The sequence below is a fragment of the Brugia malayi genome (assembly GCF_000002995.4).
Source record: "Brugia malayi strain FR3 genome assembly, contig: Bm_v4_Chr2_contig_001, whole genome shotgun sequence".
In the NCBI taxonomy this organism is placed as follows: domain Eukaryota; kingdom Metazoa; phylum Nematoda; class Chromadorea; order Rhabditida; family Onchocercidae; genus Brugia; species Brugia malayi.
The window spans coordinates 5756470-5777903 of NW_025062476.1; the positions used below are offsets into that span (position 1 = coordinate 5756470).

General features: G+C 31.1%; 3 protein-coding genes across 3 annotated transcripts; 1 reads left to right on the plus strand and 2 right to left on the minus strand.

Moving 5' to 3' along the window:
- Window positions 1-4611: 4611 nt before the first annotated feature.
- On the minus strand, window positions 4612-7053 carry Bm2219 (Uncharacterized protein; the record flags this gene model as incomplete). The annotated part of the gene is made up of 5 exons (XM_043078548.1): window positions 4612-4643; window positions 5811-5920; window positions 6204-6384; window positions 6711-6845; window positions 6993-7053. The coding sequence occupies 5 exons, from the start codon at window positions 7051-7053 to the stop codon at window positions 4612-4614; spliced, it is 519 nt and encodes a 172-aa protein (XP_042934482.1).
- Window positions 7054-10272: 3219 nt separating this feature from the next.
- Window positions 10273-14119, plus strand: Bm2007 (Uncharacterized protein; the record flags this gene model as incomplete). Its single annotated transcript, XM_001899849.2, has 4 exons — window positions 10273-10521; window positions 10877-10969; window positions 11072-11290; window positions 12296-14119. 4 exons carry the CDS (start codon window positions 10273-10275, stop codon window positions 14117-14119), a joined length of 2385 nt encoding a protein of 794 aa, XP_001899884.2.
- A 1921-nt stretch (window positions 14120-16040) lies between these two features.
- Window positions 16041-20602, minus strand: Bma-mtcu-2 (Uncharacterized protein; the record flags this gene model as incomplete). Its single annotated transcript, XM_001899850.2, has 13 exons — window positions 16041-16071; window positions 16240-16296; window positions 16368-16501; window positions 17029-17192; window positions 17379-17572; window positions 17718-17886; window positions 18175-18442; window positions 18699-18854; window positions 19032-19220; window positions 19494-19595; window positions 19705-19821; window positions 20004-20164; window positions 20401-20602. 13 exons carry the CDS (start codon window positions 20600-20602, stop codon window positions 16041-16043), a joined length of 1944 nt encoding a protein of 647 aa, XP_001899885.2.
- Window positions 20603-21434: the final 832 nt, after the last annotated feature.

Sequence of the window (21434 nt, forward strand, 5' to 3'; positions counted from 1 at the left end):
TTATCCTATTTTCCGTTCTTTCATTCTCGATAATTACATTGCAAAAAATTATTTTAAATAAATGAACTGAAATAAAATTAAATCAAAATTCAACATTTATAATCATACTTCATTTTTTCTTTGTACTTGAGTAATAATGACCTCAGGAAATGTTTAAAATGGAAGTATTTCAATGGTGTGATTAAATTTAAAAGCAACTAGTGGTTGTCGTTGAAGGTCATTCAGTAATTAGCTCTGATTACAGTGGAATTTTCTAACCTAATTGTGTTTTCTTCCAATAATTTTTTAATACTGCAAACTTAAAGGAATCGTTTGTAAATAAGTATTGGTAATCTAACGAATTCATTAGCTGACCTTATTTGAAGCTTCCTAATAAAAAGTTTGAAAGAATAGATGGACGGTTAGCGTCAGTGATAATCCAGTGAGGGAATTTTAAAAACAGCTTACTTCACAAACAGATACATTCCTTAAATTTCCATTTCTTCTTTATCATTGATTGTCATCTTAAAATTTCATTACTTCTCAACTCTCTGTTGGCAGTCAATGTTCAGAACATTTTTCATATTTTATGTAAAAGGTTCAATAAAATTTCTTCAACAAGCAAGGACACAGGGAATCTATTAAAAGCATTATTTTGAAGATCATTTTGTTCTAGCTGCATATTATCATTTATTCTTCTCTTTAGCTTTGGTTAAGAGCCATTCTTTTCAAATCACTGGTATAAGTTAATCATATTGTGATTTATTTCTTCGAAAATTTTTTACAATTTTTGAAACAGTTTGCATAATTCTGTATAAAATTAGTACTAGAATAAAATTAATATTTTTCTTCTAAAATACTTTTCATTTGATAGTGGAGTAAGCTGAACCTAAGCAAAATGGGTGAAAATTTTGAATTTAAGTTATAACCCAATATACTGGGTTATAATTTCAAGTTATAACCAATATATAGGCCACAATAATGAAAGTTTCACTGAAGCTTTGACAATAAATGGATCAATAAAATTAGCCTTGAAGCCCTCACTGTTGTGGCTTCAATTCATATATATATATATATTGTTAGTACATCTTTTGGAACAAAACTGTTCTATTTTGTTCCAAAAGATGTACTAATTATTCTTGTACTACAAAATTCGGTATAATTTTCAATGTTTAGCATTTAGTTTTTTTAATTTCATCAAGAGAGACTTGATGGAAAATGCATTTTGTTAGGAAATGAGAAATAGTTTGCCAGCCATTATAACTGTCAAGTTTTGATTATCTGCCTATAGTTTGCTGCATTTGCAGGCAATGGAATTTGCGATTGATATGAATGATGGATTATGGCAGTTATTTAGGGCAAATTCCCAATTTTCAGCACATAAAGGAGCAGCGTTGCAGGAATAGTTTGTCCCTTCATTATATGAGTTACTGTCATTAGTCTTTCGTCACATTTTTAACATATGATGGATAGAAAATCTGAAAATTAAAATATTTGGCTTCTTAAGCAGTCACAATAACATGTTAGTATCTGAAAAGCTCACAGGTTCTGCAAGCATTTGTCGTCACTTTTTGATGCAAAAGATAAAGATATTAGGCTTCCATAATAACAAAAAGATAAGAAATGACGCTTGTCTACTAAGAAGAAACTAAGATTCAGAGCAAATACCATTCTACTGCATTATTTTTAGGTAAGATATTTATACTCACAATACTCATGCTCAGAACATTTATAATTTAGAAGAAGTCAAAACCTGAATTGGAACAAAATCTAATCGTTAAGTATTATAACTTATTTAAACATTGACAAATAGAGCTATCTAATTCATTTTCTTAATGCCAGATCTTTTTTGTCAAAATTTCCAAATATTTAATCAAAATTCGTTTTATTCTAATACGAAAAATTTGAAATGCACCATTCCATTGTGTATTTAAATTACTATAACTTCTTTTTAAATGCAATGGGTGAAATGTAAAGGAAAACTGTTTGAATTCTGAGCAAAATGCAGTAAAATTGCAAGCAAACTATTACTTTGTCATAATCTCTGTAAAGAATGAACTTAATATTGTTAGTGTAACCTAACATTTTTGAGAAATTATAAATTCTTCTGGAATTTATGGAAAATGATAAGTGTTCTTTTTTTATTTCTTACCGTTTTGTAATTTCATTTTGTTCACACTAATGTTACTAATAACGAAAACACACACAAAAAAAAAAAAAAAAAACGCACAAAGGGCTTAGCATTATGAATAAGCATTATGCAAGTGGAATTATTTTACTGACTAGTACATGTTCTTTACTCTTCATATTTTGAACAAACATTTTTAAACGCCTTGTAAAACTTCTTCATCGATTCATTGACATTCCTTAACATTTCATCCATGCATATTTTTGCAATAGAGGAAATGCTTAATGCTAATTAGTCAACCATATTAAAGGAAATGCTTAATGCTAATTAGTCAACCATATTCACTCTTTGACTACATTTATTACTTTTTTAACTAGAAAAACCTTAATGCTGTGGTTGATCGTCTTTCCTTCAGCAGCAAACTATGTAAAATGGAGAAGTTAAAATGATGTGCCTTAATTTTGATATTCGTTTATACTCCAGCATTTTATGCAACACCAAATTTATCAAAACTTTTAAAGCTTTTCATTATTTGCATAATTTCCTGGTAATATACCTTATCGACAATTTTCTAGTAGCGTCTTTTATTTTCAGCGTCATTACGTCTCAATTACGTCTACTATTACATCTATCAGTACATCACAATCCCACGGTTGAAATAAACGATTCGAGACTGTTTGTGTCTTTCTCTTATTCAATATTAATTCATTAACAGAAATAATAAAGAATTTGATAATAAAGAAATAATACATCCTCAATACATCGTTATCTATATGAAGGTGATGTAAATCGAGATACCCAATTTTGTTAAATCAAAAATTTGGTAATTCAGCCTGGTACAAATTGAAATAGAACAGAATGGATTCTTATTTCTAGATTGCTTCCTTCTGAATTAAAACACCAGCAAAAACCAATCGTAAATGATAGTATGATAACATAAAAATCGCATAAAAAAATGATGGCATAAGATCAAAGAAAATTTAATGAAACCGAGAACTTATAATATCTACTTGTACTTTTCACTAGCTCACCAATTTATCTCCAGCTGCTAACTGTTGTAAAATACTAAGATAAAAAGCTCTTGTTCGATTACCTATTAATTGGTATATCCTGAATGATAACTACTTCATTCATTCCAATCTGATCAAATCGTATTTTGTTAGATCCATAAGTTTTTTTAAAGTTCATCCTGGAAAACAAAAAAAAACATGATTTATAAAAAGAGATAAAAAAGTGACTTTATGCTTAAAAACTGATTTTAAATTTCATGTTATTAGTTGGCTTCGGTGAAATAAGCTCACTTCATGTCATGGTAATGCAGAAAGCACTTGATTAATTTATCGTGTGGCATTAATAAGGAAACATTTCTCTGCCATAAGTCCTGGAATGTGTAATAATTTTGTTTCAAACATCTATTCGTTTTACTAGCAATAGTAAGTTTCAGCCAACCTTCACAACAAACAATGAAGTTAAACTTAAAAAGATGAACGATAGACTATATGACTCAACAATATCATATACAAAGTGATCTGAAGAATGAGTCCTGGCGACCAGTTGAAACGCAAATCATTTTGGAGCTGTTCGTAGAAAATATTAATTATTAGTTTTTTAAATAAAGACAACTTTCCCTTCTCTGAATGCTTCAACTTTCTTCGACATAATTGCTGGACTAATTTCTTTAATTACTCCTGTCAATTCTGGTTAATAATGAATATTTGGCTATTACTAATTAGTCGTCATTTGATTTTAGAATGATTTTTAGAAGAAGGCAAAAATATAATATGGTAACGATATTATTAACATTTAATACTATTTTGTGTACTTGCTAGTTTCACTTAATTTATACTTCTAAAGTCATTTGTTGTAAAAATCATAGGATTCAATTCTAAATAACTGAATACAATGATGACAACTTTTGAGCTGGAAAAAAAATTATTTTAACAAACAAAAAAGGTAACATATTGCGGTCAAATCTAGTTGAATGCCACTCACTGTTTTGACAAAATGTTACTTTAGGAAAAAAAGAAATTTATTTTTTACCAGGTAAATTTTGTCAGTTATAAGGTCGAAGATAGTTATTATCGCAAGTTCTTTAAAAGTTGACGGAAAAAGATATAAAGAAATAAATTCTGCATTTTGCTAGCTTACTTCGTTGTCAACTCTAAAATTCTAAGGAATTTTTATCGCTGTTATTACTAGTGAATTACTAGTGAATTGTGGTGAAATAAATCATCAAAAGCATTCGATTTATCCCTTACTCCATATTATTTCAAAGTTTCCTATCAAAGTGACCATGACGAATTGCTAAAAAAAGTAATCGGCAAGAGTTATCAAAATAAGTGATTTATGTCATTTTTTTCTTTTTTGATTCTTTTTAGTAATGAAATTGTGTACACTATAAAATAGCATCAAATTCTTAAGGATAAATTCTTCGATAACGAATAAACGTGTGTTCTTGCATCCCATGCGTTAATGTTTCCATATCAAGACGTGCTTGCAAAGTGTTATTGTCCAGCAATGTCCATTCTCGTATCGTCTGTAAGTAAAAACTGTACAAATAGGATATAGCATTTATGTGATATTGTGCATCAAAGAATCTAATAATTCATACTGGCACGAAGTGTTGGTTATTAAAGTCATGGTTAGATCAGCAAATTTTGATACTAGCGGCTGTCTAGATTCTCAAAAATTTTTTTTGATATTACGGAATTTCTACTATATGGAAAGTAGAAGCTTTTCAACTATGATGATTATAAGTCTGTTCCATTTAAATAATTGTTGCACGAAATGATTATTCTTTTAAACTCAAGAGCAGTTTTAAACATCAACAGAAAGTTTTATAACTTTTAGGAATAGATTTAACTGAACTACCCTACTCATTAAATGTTTTGCTTGAGAATTTATTGCGTAATAAAAATGATTAGATATAAAACTTGATAATATAAGAAAACTAGCTAAATGGAAAGGTGTTAGTGCAAGATACTGCAGGTGTTCTCTTCATATGGTCATGTGAAGGGACCAATTGCTTATAATTCTTATGGTTAATCTAACAAGAAAAGAAACAGTACAGTAAAGGAGAATGTTTAACTCTATTTTACTGTACTGTACTGTTTAGTGATAAACTTTTAGTGAAATGCCAAACCACTCTTCTTTTATAATAAGATCGCATATTTTTTCATCAGTTGGAAATTCCGTGCAAGAAATTTTGATTTTTAGGAAAAGTTATAAAGTAAAATTTATATTGGATAAATGCAAATATATAATATGTGTGTGAGAAGCAAAAAAAATATCAAATGATAACAGGAGCAGATAACTACAACTTCTTGCCACGTTCAATTAAAGTGTTTCATATCAAATAAAGTTCAATTATTTAACAATTTTGAGAATAAAAGATTAAAAAGAATTAAGAACTTACTCTAAGAACTGGTAGATCTCTGCTAAAGCTAATTCGTCCAATATCTTTCAAATGAAATTCAATTCGGTTTGGCTCTATGATTCCTTGCTCAACCGTTACAAAACATAAAATTTTAATTCATGAAAATTAATTCTATATATACTTATACCTATACCTGTGTCTCCTTTCATGTTTATATCCTTTCATTTTTAATACTTATACCTGTGTCTCCTTTCATGTTTAACAAGCAAAAATGAAACTGATTATACTCATTTCAGTATTAAGCAAAAAGCATCAATGGGAACTTACCATTATTCATTACAGTAGTAAGTGAAGCAGTCCTTGTTTCAGGCTCCACTGCAATATAACCGTATTCGCTGTGCAATTCCTCATGACCCGATAGTCCCCATGCAAAGGCTCTAAATACAGTGCGGACAAGTGGGGAAAATCTCATCCAATTTTTGCTGCGATATTAATTTTGGTTCTGCCAGTAACGATATATAGTCAACTTTTGCCGGAAAATCTTTTACTAAGATTCTAACTTAGAATCTTTGATTTCAGCTTCGTGAATAATATGTTACGTTGGTGCGTTACCAAGACGTCTGTGAAAATGAAACGATATTCGATTTTGCACAAAATTATTGCAACTTCCCACAAAACATTAAGAAAAACACTAAAAAACACCAAAAAAAAAAAGCTTACGTATATTTGAGCGCTTTCAATCCGGTCATATGATCGTCAGAAATTGATATTTCGATTTGTTCGCCATATGTAAACGTAGGTATTGTTGGGAAAATCGCTTTTCCGCCATGTTCAGATCGCCAAATGCCAATTAACCATGCGATAGGTTGTAAATGAGAAGGAACATGGGAAATATCGAATTCTGTCAAAAAAGTGAAAAAACAAAACAAATCAATGAATACTGTGCAGAAGTTGCATGCCTTAAATGACCTTACAAATTTTCTCCTCGATAGAAAAATTTTCAAAGGATTCAAACTTGAGATAATGATGGAAATGTTTAATGAGAAATATTAACAAACCGATGCGATGAAAGAAGGATGAGCTGTAGAAGTTGTAGTTTTTATAAATTTAGCACTATTGGTTAAAAAATTTTGTTCAAATATTATTTAAAAAATTGGAATGCTATATTTTTTCTATGCACCTTAAGAATAATGGGGGGAAATGAAATGTTCCAAGGATTATTCATACTTCGTTCTAGCTTTTTTACGCAAAAACCGCATGATTTGGGACATGTTTTGATGATGTAATCAGTAGTTTGACATAGCGAAGCATATGACACAATCCAATCGCGGCAATTGTTATTCGAATCCTCACAATATTCACCTATATTTTTTCAAAAAATTTAAATCTTCATACCTGTTCCAATTTTAATCACAAATGAACCGAAAGGAAAAATGTACCGAAAGTAGTCATTGTCATTTCAAAACAAAGGAAACAATAAATTTAATCATTTCTATAAAATATGCTGACCTTTGAGAACATTGAGTAAGGTAGTAATACTGAAAGCCAAAAATAGCAAAACAGATTTCATGTTTCGGGAAAGAGAGAAGCAGTGGGTTATGACAGGTCACCGTTTTCTTGTTGCAAAACATCTCTTTCAAATCTTTCATCAGTAGGAAGGATGATGAATGTGACAGTGACAGTAATGACAAAGTGCCATAACCGGATTTCTAGAGTACTTTTCTCACTGCTATTTCTCACATCGCTTTGATAACGATAACGATAAGAAAAGCAATACAATGTATTCGTTTGATATCATCATCAGCTGATAGCCAAGGGATCAAGTTCTGAGATTATTAAGGTCAGCTTCCCTTTCCCTTATCATGCGAATGAAATGCCCTAGATAAGGTTTTCATAATCAAATAAAGTATTTGAGCAAAGAAGAGATGGAATCTAGAAAAACTTGTTTTGCAATTCCAACTTCCCTTCAAGTTCACTACACATTTTTTTAGATATGAAAATGTCTTCTATGATTAAAAATTGAAAATTTGTATTACTTCTCTTCTATTTGATTATGAAATTAACAAGGAGCTGTATGGGAAGCTATGATAAAGACATCTTCAGATATATTTAAATTTCCTAATGTTGTTTTTGTAGAATCTTCCAGATTTTAAATTCTTTTAAAAATTGTTGAAGTAAATTGATTCTATAATTTATATTTTAAAAGAAATATTGTACTGGAAGTATTCATTTGAAAAAGAATATAAAGGATACAAAATAATTGCTGATAGTGCTTTCTAAAAAATAAAACGGTAGTAATTTTAAAAGCCCTATTTAGTAGGTTGTAAATTCTGACTTGATCCAGTTCCAGTAGTTGGCTTAGTGTCGATTATTTGGTTTTTGGAAGAACAGGATTTTTTAGTTTTTAACTGTTGTTTTTATGTTATTCATTCTAATTTCATAATTAATCTGTGAATAATTTTTGTCAACAACAATTTGTTCTAGTTACAAATAACAGAAAATGATAGGAAGTAGTATAAAAATAACCTATGGATGTTAAGAGAGAGAAAGAGGAGAAATTGATTTAAGATTGAATTGGATGTCAACACACAATTATTTCCTGCTCGATAAGCTTTTTGATTAAAAAACAGGAAAACAGTTGCATTAAATGACAAAGAGCTTTTCATTCTAAATGGTGGTTTTGAAGTTTATTCAACCCCTTGTAGGTCTATATGTCTTTTCCATAAGTTCTACTTACTTTGTCAGTTCCTTACTTTAAACTTTTCATCAGCAACCATTTTGTCACTTCATATATAAAGTTTAAATACACCAAAAATAAGTACGTTGTTGACATTTTTCGCTAGAAAATCATTTTTATTTTTTCATTGTTAGCTTGATTAATCACTAAAAAAATTTTTTATTGTTGGTTTGATTAATTACTAACTACCATAATTATCGTAATTAGTTCATATTTTCCGTATTTATTGGAAGTTCTTCACTTATTGAAAAGATTTATCGCGACATTATCAGCATTAACTGCCTAGCTATTATCAGAAATTCATTAATGAGTTTTGTTCCTTTCTATTTTCTTCAAGTTGACTAGTAGGCAGCGGAAAAGGGTAATATCATTTTGGTAAAATGATGATTGTAAATAGCATTGAAATTAATTGGGAAATTGGAAATAAACGGCAATAATGAATGGAATTGCTATCAAGCGAGAAGTAAGTAGTAGCAACGGTAATAATATAAAGGATTAAATATGAAATTGTTTGAATAAAGTATGAGCAATGAGGAAGGGAAAGAAAAAGCAAGCATTAGGTAGCACCTGTAATAAGGTATGATACTATAATGAAAATGCATCAGTTTGACCTAATATTTTGAGAGGTAGAATCTCTCTCTCTCGCTTTTTCTCTCTTCCTGTCTCTTAATCTCGTCCCACTTTGGGAATGCAGAAATTTCAGTGCTTTCAGTAACGAGCAGTTACCGTATGCATTGTAAGCCAAATCAAAACTCATCCATTAAACAAGGAATTTAGAAAAAAAAGTGATAAATTGAGAGATTTTGTAATTTTGAACTTTTCAAAGAAATCGGACTATATACAATAACGATCGGAAGTAGTGGCCAGCAGTGAATAAAATCTAAATCTGGCTATAATAAATCAGTTAATGTTAACTTCCATGTATAGCCAACTGCAGATCAATGCGGAGCATTGAGGATTATTAGGCTTCCCTAAAGCATTTAAAGAAATGGCCGACTTCCGGTTCTTTTCCAAAAATCGATTTCCTTATGCAGTGTGAAGAAAATTCAGCATTCTTGGGACATGTTAGGCTTATTCAGTCTCCACCAATTAAGCCCATAAACTTCACACAGATACTCCATTTTTCACCTGTTTTTACTTTAAAGCTTTGTCCACATGTAATTTGATACTTGCAAATTATTTCTGTAAGTTACATTACATGTGATGCAATTGAAGTCTGATAGTCTTCAGACTACTTTCATGCTTAAAATATTGAGTGACCAACTTTTTTGTAAAGTTTGTAAGCTTAAACAATGTTTTAAAAACTTATTTTATGCAAAAAGTTGATTTCAGTTGGAAACTGACATACACATATAAATAGTTCCCAATGGGTTTATAACCGGAATACAAAACATGGGTTTTTATTTTCCATGTTTGTAATATGTGCAGGTTCTTTTCACAACAATCTAAGAATCTTTTGCTTAATCACTCGAAACTCCACTCTAAAAAGGTACTTCGATGAAATGCAAACAGCTGGATCTGGTTGCTTTATGGATAGCTTCAAAAACTGCTTCTAGTTCTCCCTCATTCTACTGTTTTTCGTCATACCATTAATCATGAAAGAAATAGATGAATTTTCTGCTTCGTCCTTCTTTTCATTATTGACGAATAAACTTATTAAAGAATTATATTTTTAAGCTTAATTATATTTCCGTCGCTAAGTTTTAGTGAACCGAAAATGCTAAATTTTATTATTGTTGATAAGAAGTTTTACGGCAAATAAAAATCTATTATTAAAAAAAGAATAAGATTAACAGTTTTCTCAGGAAAGTTATTATTGATCTTCTTATCACAAGATAATAAGACACTGAAATTGCTTGAAATGATGAATTGCTCTCAAAGAAAACTTGAAATGTTCATTTCATAATATTAGAACTAGTGACATTCAATATCCCGAAAAGGAAGGTAAAATGCGAAGTGTCAAAGATTTTTCAGGTAGAATTACGTACAAAAAGAATTTATTTTTATCTAGACTCTAAACTAGTTTTTATTTTCCATAATAAATTTCAGCCAATGGATAATTCTGGTTTAGACTTCAATGCTTTTCCTACCCATCCAGAACAATCAGTCGATCTGAACTATCGTGGGATACGAATAAAAGTGTATAAGAACGGTGATCAATATGACGACGGAACAACAGTGGTCATTTGTCGGAAAAGATTTAAACATTGGCTTACTTTTCTTGACTTTCTTACTAAAAAATTAAATTTAATGGCTCCTGTTCACGAGTTCTATCGAACGGATGGTCTTCGAATAAGACATGTTCGTTTTGCACTAAAAATTAAAAATTACCACTGCGATTTTGTTTGAGCAACTATCACTTATGATTATAATTGATTGTAATATCCGACTTCCTTAGATGAAAGTTTAAATCTTTTAGTAGTCAAATTAAGGTTTGTTTTGACAAAATCATTTAGCGTGGTAATAATTGAAATAACCATTACTGGTCCAAATCAGGACATAACTGATTAACTGAGCCATTAAACAATTAGCAGTTATTTTAGAGCTTCAGATTGCAAAATTGAAATTGTTCACTTAAATACATGAATATTAGTTTTAGCTGTTAATAATTCCATAATTAACAAATCATTAGAAACATTCGTTTTCTGTTTTACAGTTCGAAGAAATTGAAAACGGAGGATCATATGTAGCCGTAGCTCAAGGACCATTTCTCCACAAACCATACGGATTGCTACCTGAAGACCGTGAAGTACGCTTTATTCCTTTAAAATCGATAAAGATGAAAACATTTGAATCTTAGATAGTCTCGAATTAAATAAAAAAATCAAACAAGTTTTTTTCACCATTGCAGAAGTGGAACATCAATCCAAAATTTGAATTTCTAGAGCAGAGCACTCTTGATTCTGCTGAGTCCGTCGATATTTATCTGAAACAACGTGGTTACATTTCTCGAACCGGTCTTCCATTCCCATTTGATGGTGGTGTGTGCGTTAATCACTCTTTAATGGACCTTAGACATAATCGTGATCCTTCATCTAATCTATCTACTCATAAACACCTTAATGGGCAGGTAAGCTGAATAATTCTTCAAAACTGATCGAAAGTAAGGAAAGAAGTCATCCTGATGAATGATACTTTGATAGTGATATCTTAAATTTCTATGATATTATCAACCGAAACAGAAAGAATGCCATGGTTTTAGTAAAGTTTTATACTGGAAATATTATCTATTCTAACATGATGTAAGGCATCACTGGTTTGAATATAAGAACAAAAAGAGCCTGAAATTTAGACATTGTTATAATATTAGGAGCTAAAAGGAAGTGGACTATTCAAACCTTATGAAAAGTTGAGACAATCAGATTAAGCAAAAGAAGCCGCCCATGTCCAGGACATTTTTTGGTCAAATGGAGTGCTAAAATTCTAGGCTTGGCTCGAGGACTGGCTTGGAGATATGAGAATCTGATACAACATGAATCACAAGAACCAAGTTAAAATTGATTTGGACAAAATCGATTTAACAATTGCTAACTTATCGAACACCGATTTTTTAACAACCGATAATCCTTTTAAAGAAATGATTTAAAATATCAAATTTCCATCCACAAATAATTTTTGCTTGCTGTCATTTATTCTCAATTTTTGTGTTAGAACTATAAGATAAGTACATTTTAGTCATTAAGTATATTTAGTATTAGTTAATATTTAGTATTAATTAAATAATTAGTATTAGTTAATCCTTTTTCAGGATTAATTCTTTCTTTGCATAGTGCTTTTTTTCTATTTTATTCCCATATAAATTATCTTTTAAGTTTTGTCAAAGAGATATCAGTGATGCCGAATCATAACTGTTTCCGAGACGCAGGTTATTTCTTGTTAAATGGGCATAAAGGCCGGCACATCTCTCTTTCTGTTTTGGCAATTTTAATGTTTTTGATTGAAGAAGGAAGCAAAGGATTTTTAAACTCCTTTTTCAAATTAAAATATTTTCATTAAAAAAACAAATTTAATATTACTGAAAGATCCAGATGATAGATTTTGGAAAATATTCTTTAAAAAACATTCCAAAATTTAGAAACTAGAAGAAAATAATTCGAAAAATGGTGAATTATTGGCGAGAAACGATATAAAGCCGGATATTCCGAGAGAAGAACTGAAAACACAGTTAGAACCTCATCCAACTTCAAGTCCTACGGCCTGTAGTGTGGAATCCCCGAGATGTAATCTTAAAGTTGAAACCAAAACACCTTTGCAAGAAACTAGAATAACAAATGGCCAGAATGCTGAGCAAAATGATAACATTTCGTGCTCCTCAACAGTTCAACCAACCAATGCAGTCGTAAACAAAGTTGGGAAAAATGTTTTGTACAATGAAATTGGAACTCAAAGTGACCATAATCCTATTGTGAAAGAATACGACGAGTGTGTACCAGCACCTGTCGTTCAAATTCCAGATAGTTGTCGAGAGTTCCTGGTTACACAGGAAGCTAAAAATATGCAAACATTAGGAACAAAACAAGCAATGGGTATATCGCAAACGAGAAATCATGAAACTGTTATCACTATAGTAAATGATGATGCATTGGTAAGTTCAAATAATAGTTCAGTTATTATTGTTAATATTTCTACAGGAAAGAAGAAAGGTGATGACGTGAACAATGACAACAAGAATGCTGATGACAAAGAGATCAATCTACCACCGGTAAATAAGGTCACAGGCACTGAAGTGTCATCAGAGAGTTCAGCAGTGGAAATGCTATTACTTCCGGACGGCACTAGAGCCGTAGATCAAATGCAGGATAATACTGAAAAAAAAACGCCGATGGCTATAGTCACTGATAACGTTCCGTTAGAAGTAATAGCTGATAGATTATCATCATCTGTCAATATCGAGAATCAGAGACCAGGAACAGAATCTTCGAAGAAGGATAGAAATGACGTAAACTATGATAAAAACTCGAAAATAAATTCAAAGAGATGTTCTGAAAATGTCGTAATGGGAGGAAACTCTAATGAACAAGAGAATAATTTAGTGAACAAATTTGAGAAGTCTCAGAAAGTAATTTTGGAACAAAATTCAGCTTCAAAATTAAGGGAAAGTCCAAGGCAAAAGACAAATTTAGAAGCGAATGAAAATGGCAAGGAGTTTCGAGATATTTCTAAAACTAATATCAAATTAAATGAAGTATGCAAGAATTTAAAAGAATCAACATCATTATCCATGCAACAAAATGAATATGAGGAGCGCATTTCTGATAATTTTGAATATGATAAAGAAAATGATAGTGCTAAGAAAAGTCAATCAAACCATATAAGCGTTGCTTCTGGACATAAATACCGAGGTAAAGTCACAAGACAGAGAAGTCGTACAGCACCAAATTTCGACAAAATTCAAGAATCTTCAACAACCGACAAGAATTCACACAATAAAAAACGTGTTACTTTAGTAACACCTTCTGCTGTTGGCATGGATTTGAAAATGGAGTCAGGAAAAACAGAGATTTTTTCGGATTCAGAACAACAAATAAGATCCTTTCCAAATCAAATGACGACAACCACAACATCTGTTATTACTACTGATGTTATCACTAACACTACTACTAGTAATAGTATGACTGCTATTACTAATCACAGTACAGTTGCTTTTGGAGATGTAATTACGCATCCTACAGTGGGAGAAAACAAAGTTCCCAATTTGCAACAGAAATATCAGTTAGAAGACGAGACGAGCTTTGAAGCGGACTTTACACCGAGAGAAGATTGTGTACGAAGAAATTTGTCGTCTACGAAAGGCTTTCCAAAAATTAAAATTGATTTGGATTTGAATGTAGATATTTGCGGGTTACCAACGTTTCGCAATTATGATCCTGACTTTAAAGACTATGATTTCATGCAATAGAGCCAAAATTTCTGATCTTAAACCATATTTAAGAGAAAATGGAATATCTCTACTTACTACATTGACAAACTGTCACTTCATTAGAGTAAGTTATCGCATTCTTCATCTTATTTCCAGGAGTGGGTCAAAATTTAGACTTGAATTTAACTGAGTATTTTATATTTAAGTGTTATATATATGTATCCCTTACGCTAACTAAATCCCCTTATACACGTAGTAAGTTTGTGAATGGATAATGCAATTTGCCATTCTCCAATATTTATGCAAGGTTGAGGCTTAATATAAAGCATCAAGTAATAAAACGTAGATGAGAAAATACTCCAAAAAAAACCTGATACGTTTAAATATAATGAAATTGCCTTCAATTATCCAGTAAAATTTTAATGCTTTTTTGAACAGAATCTAAATTCAAATTCCTGCAGCTATTTTATAAGATACAATCTTGCACTTTAACTGTGTTACCTTTAATGAAATAAAGGTCAATCTCAGTTCAACCTCATATCATAGGTCAAGGTATTATATATATATATATATATCCTTTTTGTTCAGTCATGATCACCAGTATTTTGTAACTACGACTTTGTCTTTATCTTTGTTTGTTTCTTCGTATTTTTTACATGCATTTTTAACAGCAGTACCAGAAAATTAGGTGAACAAAGTTGGAGCCTCTTCCAATTTCATTTATCAACAATTCCAAAAATCTTTTCTACGACAACATTTCTTTTATGATATTTTATTGCATTATAACAGTATCTAACATTGTTGACCCATAATAAATATTCCGATTATCTCATAAAAAGTCAACCTAAAGAGAAGACCACTCATCCACTTGGAATATTTCAACTCAGTCTCAGATTCCATACTGAAATTTAATTTCACATTGCCAAATGTAACCTCACTTCTTAGTAAATTCGAAAAATAATGTATTACTTAAACCTCTAGTACAAATGAAGTAAACATCTTTCTTAATTAGGATTTCAATTCACTGACAAATTTTTTTAAGTACCGTTTAATAAAGCATGTGATCTGTTCCGTTTTTTTATGCTGTACGACCATTTACTGATCTCATTTGTGATTATTTTTGAGACCTTTATTGATTTCTGTAAAGTACAGATAATTCAACTGACAGCACCAACGATTTCTCTCCAGAAGACGGGTCAAATTAAAGATATGTTTGAATTTGCACTACAAATTCACGAAATATTTCATTTAACTTCATTCATTATTGATATTGCTATATAATAGAAAGCAAGATCAATAAGAGAATACACTAATTTTTATCCTAAATAATGTAAATAAGTGATGTTCGTAGAGAAATGTGATTAGGAAACTACTGAGTTTTAGCGATTATGAGCGGAACGACTAAAAAGAAAGAACTTTCGTTTGATTTCTGAGACATATGTGATTACTTTAGGTGAGATATTTTCGGATCTGGAGAAAAAGAGAGAGATTTCACCATGAATTCAAAAAAAAAAACATATGTATCGTACGTTCATACATCAAATGCAGCAATTATGTAAGGTGCTTAATTTTGCTTATGTGGCATGCGTACATATACAGTGACCTGTAAGTTAGTAAACATTCTCACATATTCAGTTAATCAACGGCATTACTTAAATTGCAATTAATATCTCAGCAAATAATTTTTTGTAAAAAATAAATAATAAATACAATCTTTTATTTGTTTTTAATTGGGAATGATTTTAGTTGAGTGTAATATGATTATAAGATTACTTGAGTAATTTCCTATTATAATCCTAAATATCATCTAATAGCCATGACTTTTCTTGCTTTGATTCATATTAGCAAAAAAGTCCTGGTCATTTCAAAGGTCTTTATTCAAAAGCAAAATCAATTCGTATATCAATTTATTTTAAATGGATCATATAGCTGAATACAAATAAAACTATAATTACCATAATTAATTTCGACTCTCGTCCTCAAAACGTTCGCTAAAAAAAAAAAAATATATATATATATATATCTTTCAAAATCTTTTCAAGTACATTCTCTATCAGCTTCTACTAAAATAGAAGAAATAAGTTGCAAAAAGTTATACAAAATTTAATCGTTTCCTTTTTAAACAAACTGTAATATAGAGACCATTACGAAAAACTTACGGAACTTTCAAAAAGTTCAGCAATTCCATTAAAGCCTCTGTGGTTGCACCAGGAACTCTGAAGGATACATTTTTAAATTGTTTTTTCATCAAAAAGTTAAGAAACTTAAAATAACGATGATTCAAAACCTGGATGCTGCAGCAAGATTTTGAGGCCTCCAAAAGTTTAGTTTTTCTCTGCACTCTTCAGAAATATTATTCAACTTTGAATAATCAAAATTATCCGGAATAATAGTATCACATTCCTTTCGAATCCGTTCTATCTAAAAACCTAGCTCGAATTAATACATAAAATCGAAATAATATTGGTCGCTGAAACATAAATAAAGAATCTCTTTGGAGTTAAAGTATACAAAACCAATTCACAAACAGCTGATCTTCTATATTAACAATAAAATGAAAAATAACTGTTGTTAGATCTCAGCACTTTGATTAACTAGTAACAACAGAACAACTTCTGAGATATTAAGTAATTGGTTTTTTTTTTTTTTTTTTTTTTTCTTTTTGAAGTTGTATACAATTAAGTGGCAGGAGTTTAAAAAAAAGCGTGTAAATTTAACTTCAACCAAATTCTGCCAAATTTGTTTTGAATTTATTATTCCACTAATCAGTACTTTCATAAAATGCTAGAGCCTTAACAAAATTATATGTTCAAATTCCAGAAATTGAATATGACAACGATACAAAACTGGGACTATTACAGAGTGAAATAAATCATAACGTGGAAAGCAGAAAAGCTAGAATGACGGGGTCAAATGCATTACTCCTTTCTTTATATTATAGTACTCACCTTTGCTAATGATTTGTCTAAATAAAAATAATAAAATGCTTCAATCTTCAACCGATATTCGATTTCTTTATTTTCCAATAATCTTTCTAGCTCAAAAGGGACTGCTTTCTGAATTTCCATGAAGTCTACTTCATAACGACATAACAAATCAAACGCACTATATACTGCAAATAAAAATTTTAAACAATTTGGAATTTTAAACAAACGAATATGTTTGAAATCTTCAAACGGAACAAAAACAAAAACTGTCGCACTAGTCTTGTGATTTTTACTTAGGATTATGCATTTTCTCATGGAGATACTGACACTATTTTTTATCACATAATTCATATTGACACTTTGTTTCTCACCTTTTGTTACTCGAGCATTTTCTAGACAAGGTATAAGTTTTTTCCAAAAATTCATCGGGTATTTAATGGATTTTAGCAAATCCTGCGCTTTATTATATGCAGACAGCATTTTTAAGAAGCGATTATATCGATGCTCGGATACAGCTCCATGTTCATAACCCTTCTTCGTTAATCTCATGTCTGCATTATCGGGTCTGGAACAACGTTCTAAACTTAGAGAAATTCACCAACTTATTTCGAATTCAGAAATATAAAACTAACACGTCTTTTCAAATTATAATGTTCAACAATCTGATTAAAAGATGGAAAAGAAACTAGACTAGAATAGCACAACACTACCGCAAATGTAGACGAAGTTCAGCTCTTGAAGTAAACATTCGGTATGGCTCTGAAGTACCAAGACTGGTCAAATCATCAATTAAAACACCAATATAACCTTCCGTCCTATCGATAACAAATGGTTTTTTATTTTGGCTTGATGCTGCGGCATTTATTCCAGCTACAATGCCTGAAATGAATAGCACTGAATGGATGAAAATGACAAATAGTTTTCAAACGTCACAATTTTCCCTGTAACAACAGTCAATGAATTCAGTTCTGCAAAGAAATTCTCAGCAGTCTCAACACTCTCAACACATTCAGCACTACGTTTGCAAATCCGGAATATGAAATTTCAAGTTCCTTCCTCATTAAAAATCTACTGGAAAATGATTTCTGATGTTATGGAATATCTTTTTTTTTTGATAATCAGAACTAACATAAAACTTAAAAGACAGAAAAAAATAGCTAGATAAACCCTGTGCTGCAGCTTCTTCATATCCAGTGGTACCATTAATTTGTCCTGCAAGAAATAAACCTTCCACAGCTTTGGTTTGCAAAGTTAATTTAAGCTGTTTTGGATCAACATAATCATATTCAATGCCGTAGCCAGCCTGTGATATCTCAACATTTTCTAGACCTGGTATGCAACGATACACCTCGAGCTGCACTTCTGGTGCAAATGTCATCGACATACCTTGTGGATAAATTAAATCAGAATCTAAGCCTTCGGGTTCTAAAAAAATCTGAAAAGCCTTCCTTCAAATTTTAATGAATAAATCGAAAATGGAGTTTTTCTGTGTCAAAAGTTAAAAACAGTATGGATCGTTCGTTTGTTTCTATTCATACTGTCTGTTTAATATTTCATTGCTTAAACTTTAATGAATTGTAGGTAGATATTGGAGATATTTATATAAGGAAGTCTCCAACGCTAACTACCAATCAGTTAAATTCAATCGTTACTCTTAGTATAATGTCAATTACAAAACTATGAAGACAAACCCTGTGGTTAAGATGAGGAAAACGGATAACTTTTGATTCAAGAGATGGACAGTAACGCGGTCCATTTGCTTCACTACGAATATAATTGCATTCGTTGAAATGTTTAAGCACCATTTGAGCAAGGAGATTGTTCGTAAAACCCAAATATGACGGCAACTAAATTTGCATTGTTTTTTTTTTTAAAAAAAAAAAAACTTCGCTAAATTTTTGCTTTTAACGGAGTTCAGATAAAAACAAAAAGTTAAAGAGACATTAACTATGGAAAAATGACATTCAGGAGGAATCCTAGGAAAATAAAAAAAAAAGCAAACAGAAACGATTTAGCAGGTTCACTTGTTGGTGATAAGGAAGTGAGATATGTTCTGTCAAGAATGAAAATGGAATCGGCTTCCGGTCTGGACGTTGAGCAGCAAACTTGCTAAAATCTATTGTATTCTTAAATAAACGTGCTGGAGTACCTGTCCGAAAACGTCCCAGCTTGAAACCAAGTCTGCTAAAGGTCTCCGAAAGTTTCGAACTAGCCTGCAAAACAGTTTAACGACTCCATTACTTTTTTCCAATATTTACTTTCCAAAATATTAAACTGAAGACCATAACCTTTACTGAGAAGAGTTTCAGAAATATCGATCCTTATTTAATGTCGCAACAGTTCAAGGGTCAACTTGCTTAAAGCTCTCCCAAATTAATTTTAATACTCGTTTATTCTGTTTGATGTTTACCTGCACAATGTGTAATCATAATTTACAAAATGGTGGAGATTTTCAGATTATAACTGTGAAAATATTAAGCCTTAACCTTTTCACCCAAACGCCCAGCAGCATAACTTTCTGATCCTCGAAAAAGTTTCCCGCCTAAAAACGTTCCTGTTGTCACCACAAGCGCCTTTGCGTTTAAAATCTGGAATTCGAAGAGTCAGAAAAAAAGAATTCTGGAGAAAATATAATTCCCCCGATTCCATGAGTTGGTTGTAAGAAACATTAATGACCTAAGTAAGCTGTAATCGTACCTCACCATCAGCTACAACTCCACCAACTCGTGGTGTTTTCCCTTCTTCATATTTGATAACCAGATCATCAACCGCTTTCTCCATTACATCCAAGTTTTTCGTACAGTTCAGGATTTCCTAAACAGCTAATTCTGTTAAATTTAGATAGTGTTAATAAAAAATTTCACAGCGAAAAACCGGAAATAGAATTGCAGTAACCAATAACTCTTCCTGCGTAACTGTTCAATATTTGAAATCTGTCTCATACTGAAACAAAAATTTGTGAAATTTGCATAAGAATATAAAGAAAAGAATATTACATGTTGCATATATTCCTTATACAGTTTCCTGTCAATCTGAGCTCGAAGACCCAGCACAGCTGGTCCATGTGAGGAATTCAATGCATGATAATTTATAGCTGATTTGTCGCAAATTCTTCCACATAGTCCATCTAATGCGTCCACTTCGCGTATAAGATGTCCTTACAACTGATTAAATTTTTATATCTACAGATTTTCTCAATTTCTTCCTCATCTCCATCCTCCTTTCCCTCTACTCCAACCTGTTTTGCTTGTTCTTAATATAAACCAAGGTTTTTGACTTTCTATGATCTAAATGAATCCCCTACAATAACAGTCGTACTTGCATCACTTTATGTAACTACCCTTCTACAAAGCATCAGGAAATCAGGAAATGCAGTGTCGAGATATGCATTACCTTTGCCAACTCCACCAAAACTCGGATTGCATGACATTTCGCCGATTGTATCCTTCCTGTTGGTCAATAACAACGTATGAGCACAACATCTAGCAGCTGCAGCGGCAGCTTCGCAACCAGCATGTCCACCACCAATTACAATAACATCGTATATTACTTCTGCATCTCCACCTGTCAATGTGGATAATGTCCTTCGAAACATCCTTTGATAAAGTTAAATGTTGCGACAGTTGCAAATTGTCACCGTCGCAATTATTTTATCGAGTCTATAATAAACAAAGGATGAGTACAAAATCTCATCCATGCGAAGCACATAGTCTACTAAATCTTTCTCGAGAAGAATTTGCTCTGGACATTTTTTTGACGAGGCACCGTTCTAAATTTGAACAATGTTTTAACAGCAATTGAAGCTACTTTGTGAAACGTCCAGAGCAAATATGTCACTTATAGCCATGAACAGATAATATTCACATACTGAAGAACGTTGAAAAAAGAAATCAGTTTCAAGGAAGATGAATCGTTCGCTTTATTTGGAAAACTGTAGTGAAATAAAGTAGGAAATAATTAATGAAACACAAAATTCATAGCACCAACGAAATCCTAAAAATATAAATTTTAATAAAAACATTAAAGCAGTAATTAAATAGTGACAATATGAAAGATAAAGAATAGATTAAATAACTCCAGTGATTACAATTTTGCATTCTGACATACCAAAGAAATCATAAAATGTTTTTGGTAAAATAAAATATGGCAGGTATAAAAAAGAGACATAGATTTTGAAAAAATGTTGATATTGATGCACCCAGAGGAAGTTTGCAGTTCCAGACAATTTGTTTAATGCAAATGTGATTTTTATAAGTTTTTCAACAAGTCATTGAAGTATTCTACGCATTGAGGAAAGACACAGCAATATATCGAGTTCCACTAGTAACTAGATCTTCATGTATATGGGTTAACTGTCCTGAAAGCATAGCTGCATATCCTGAAAAACGAAACTGAAATATCTGAATTATGAAAAATTTCGATTAAAA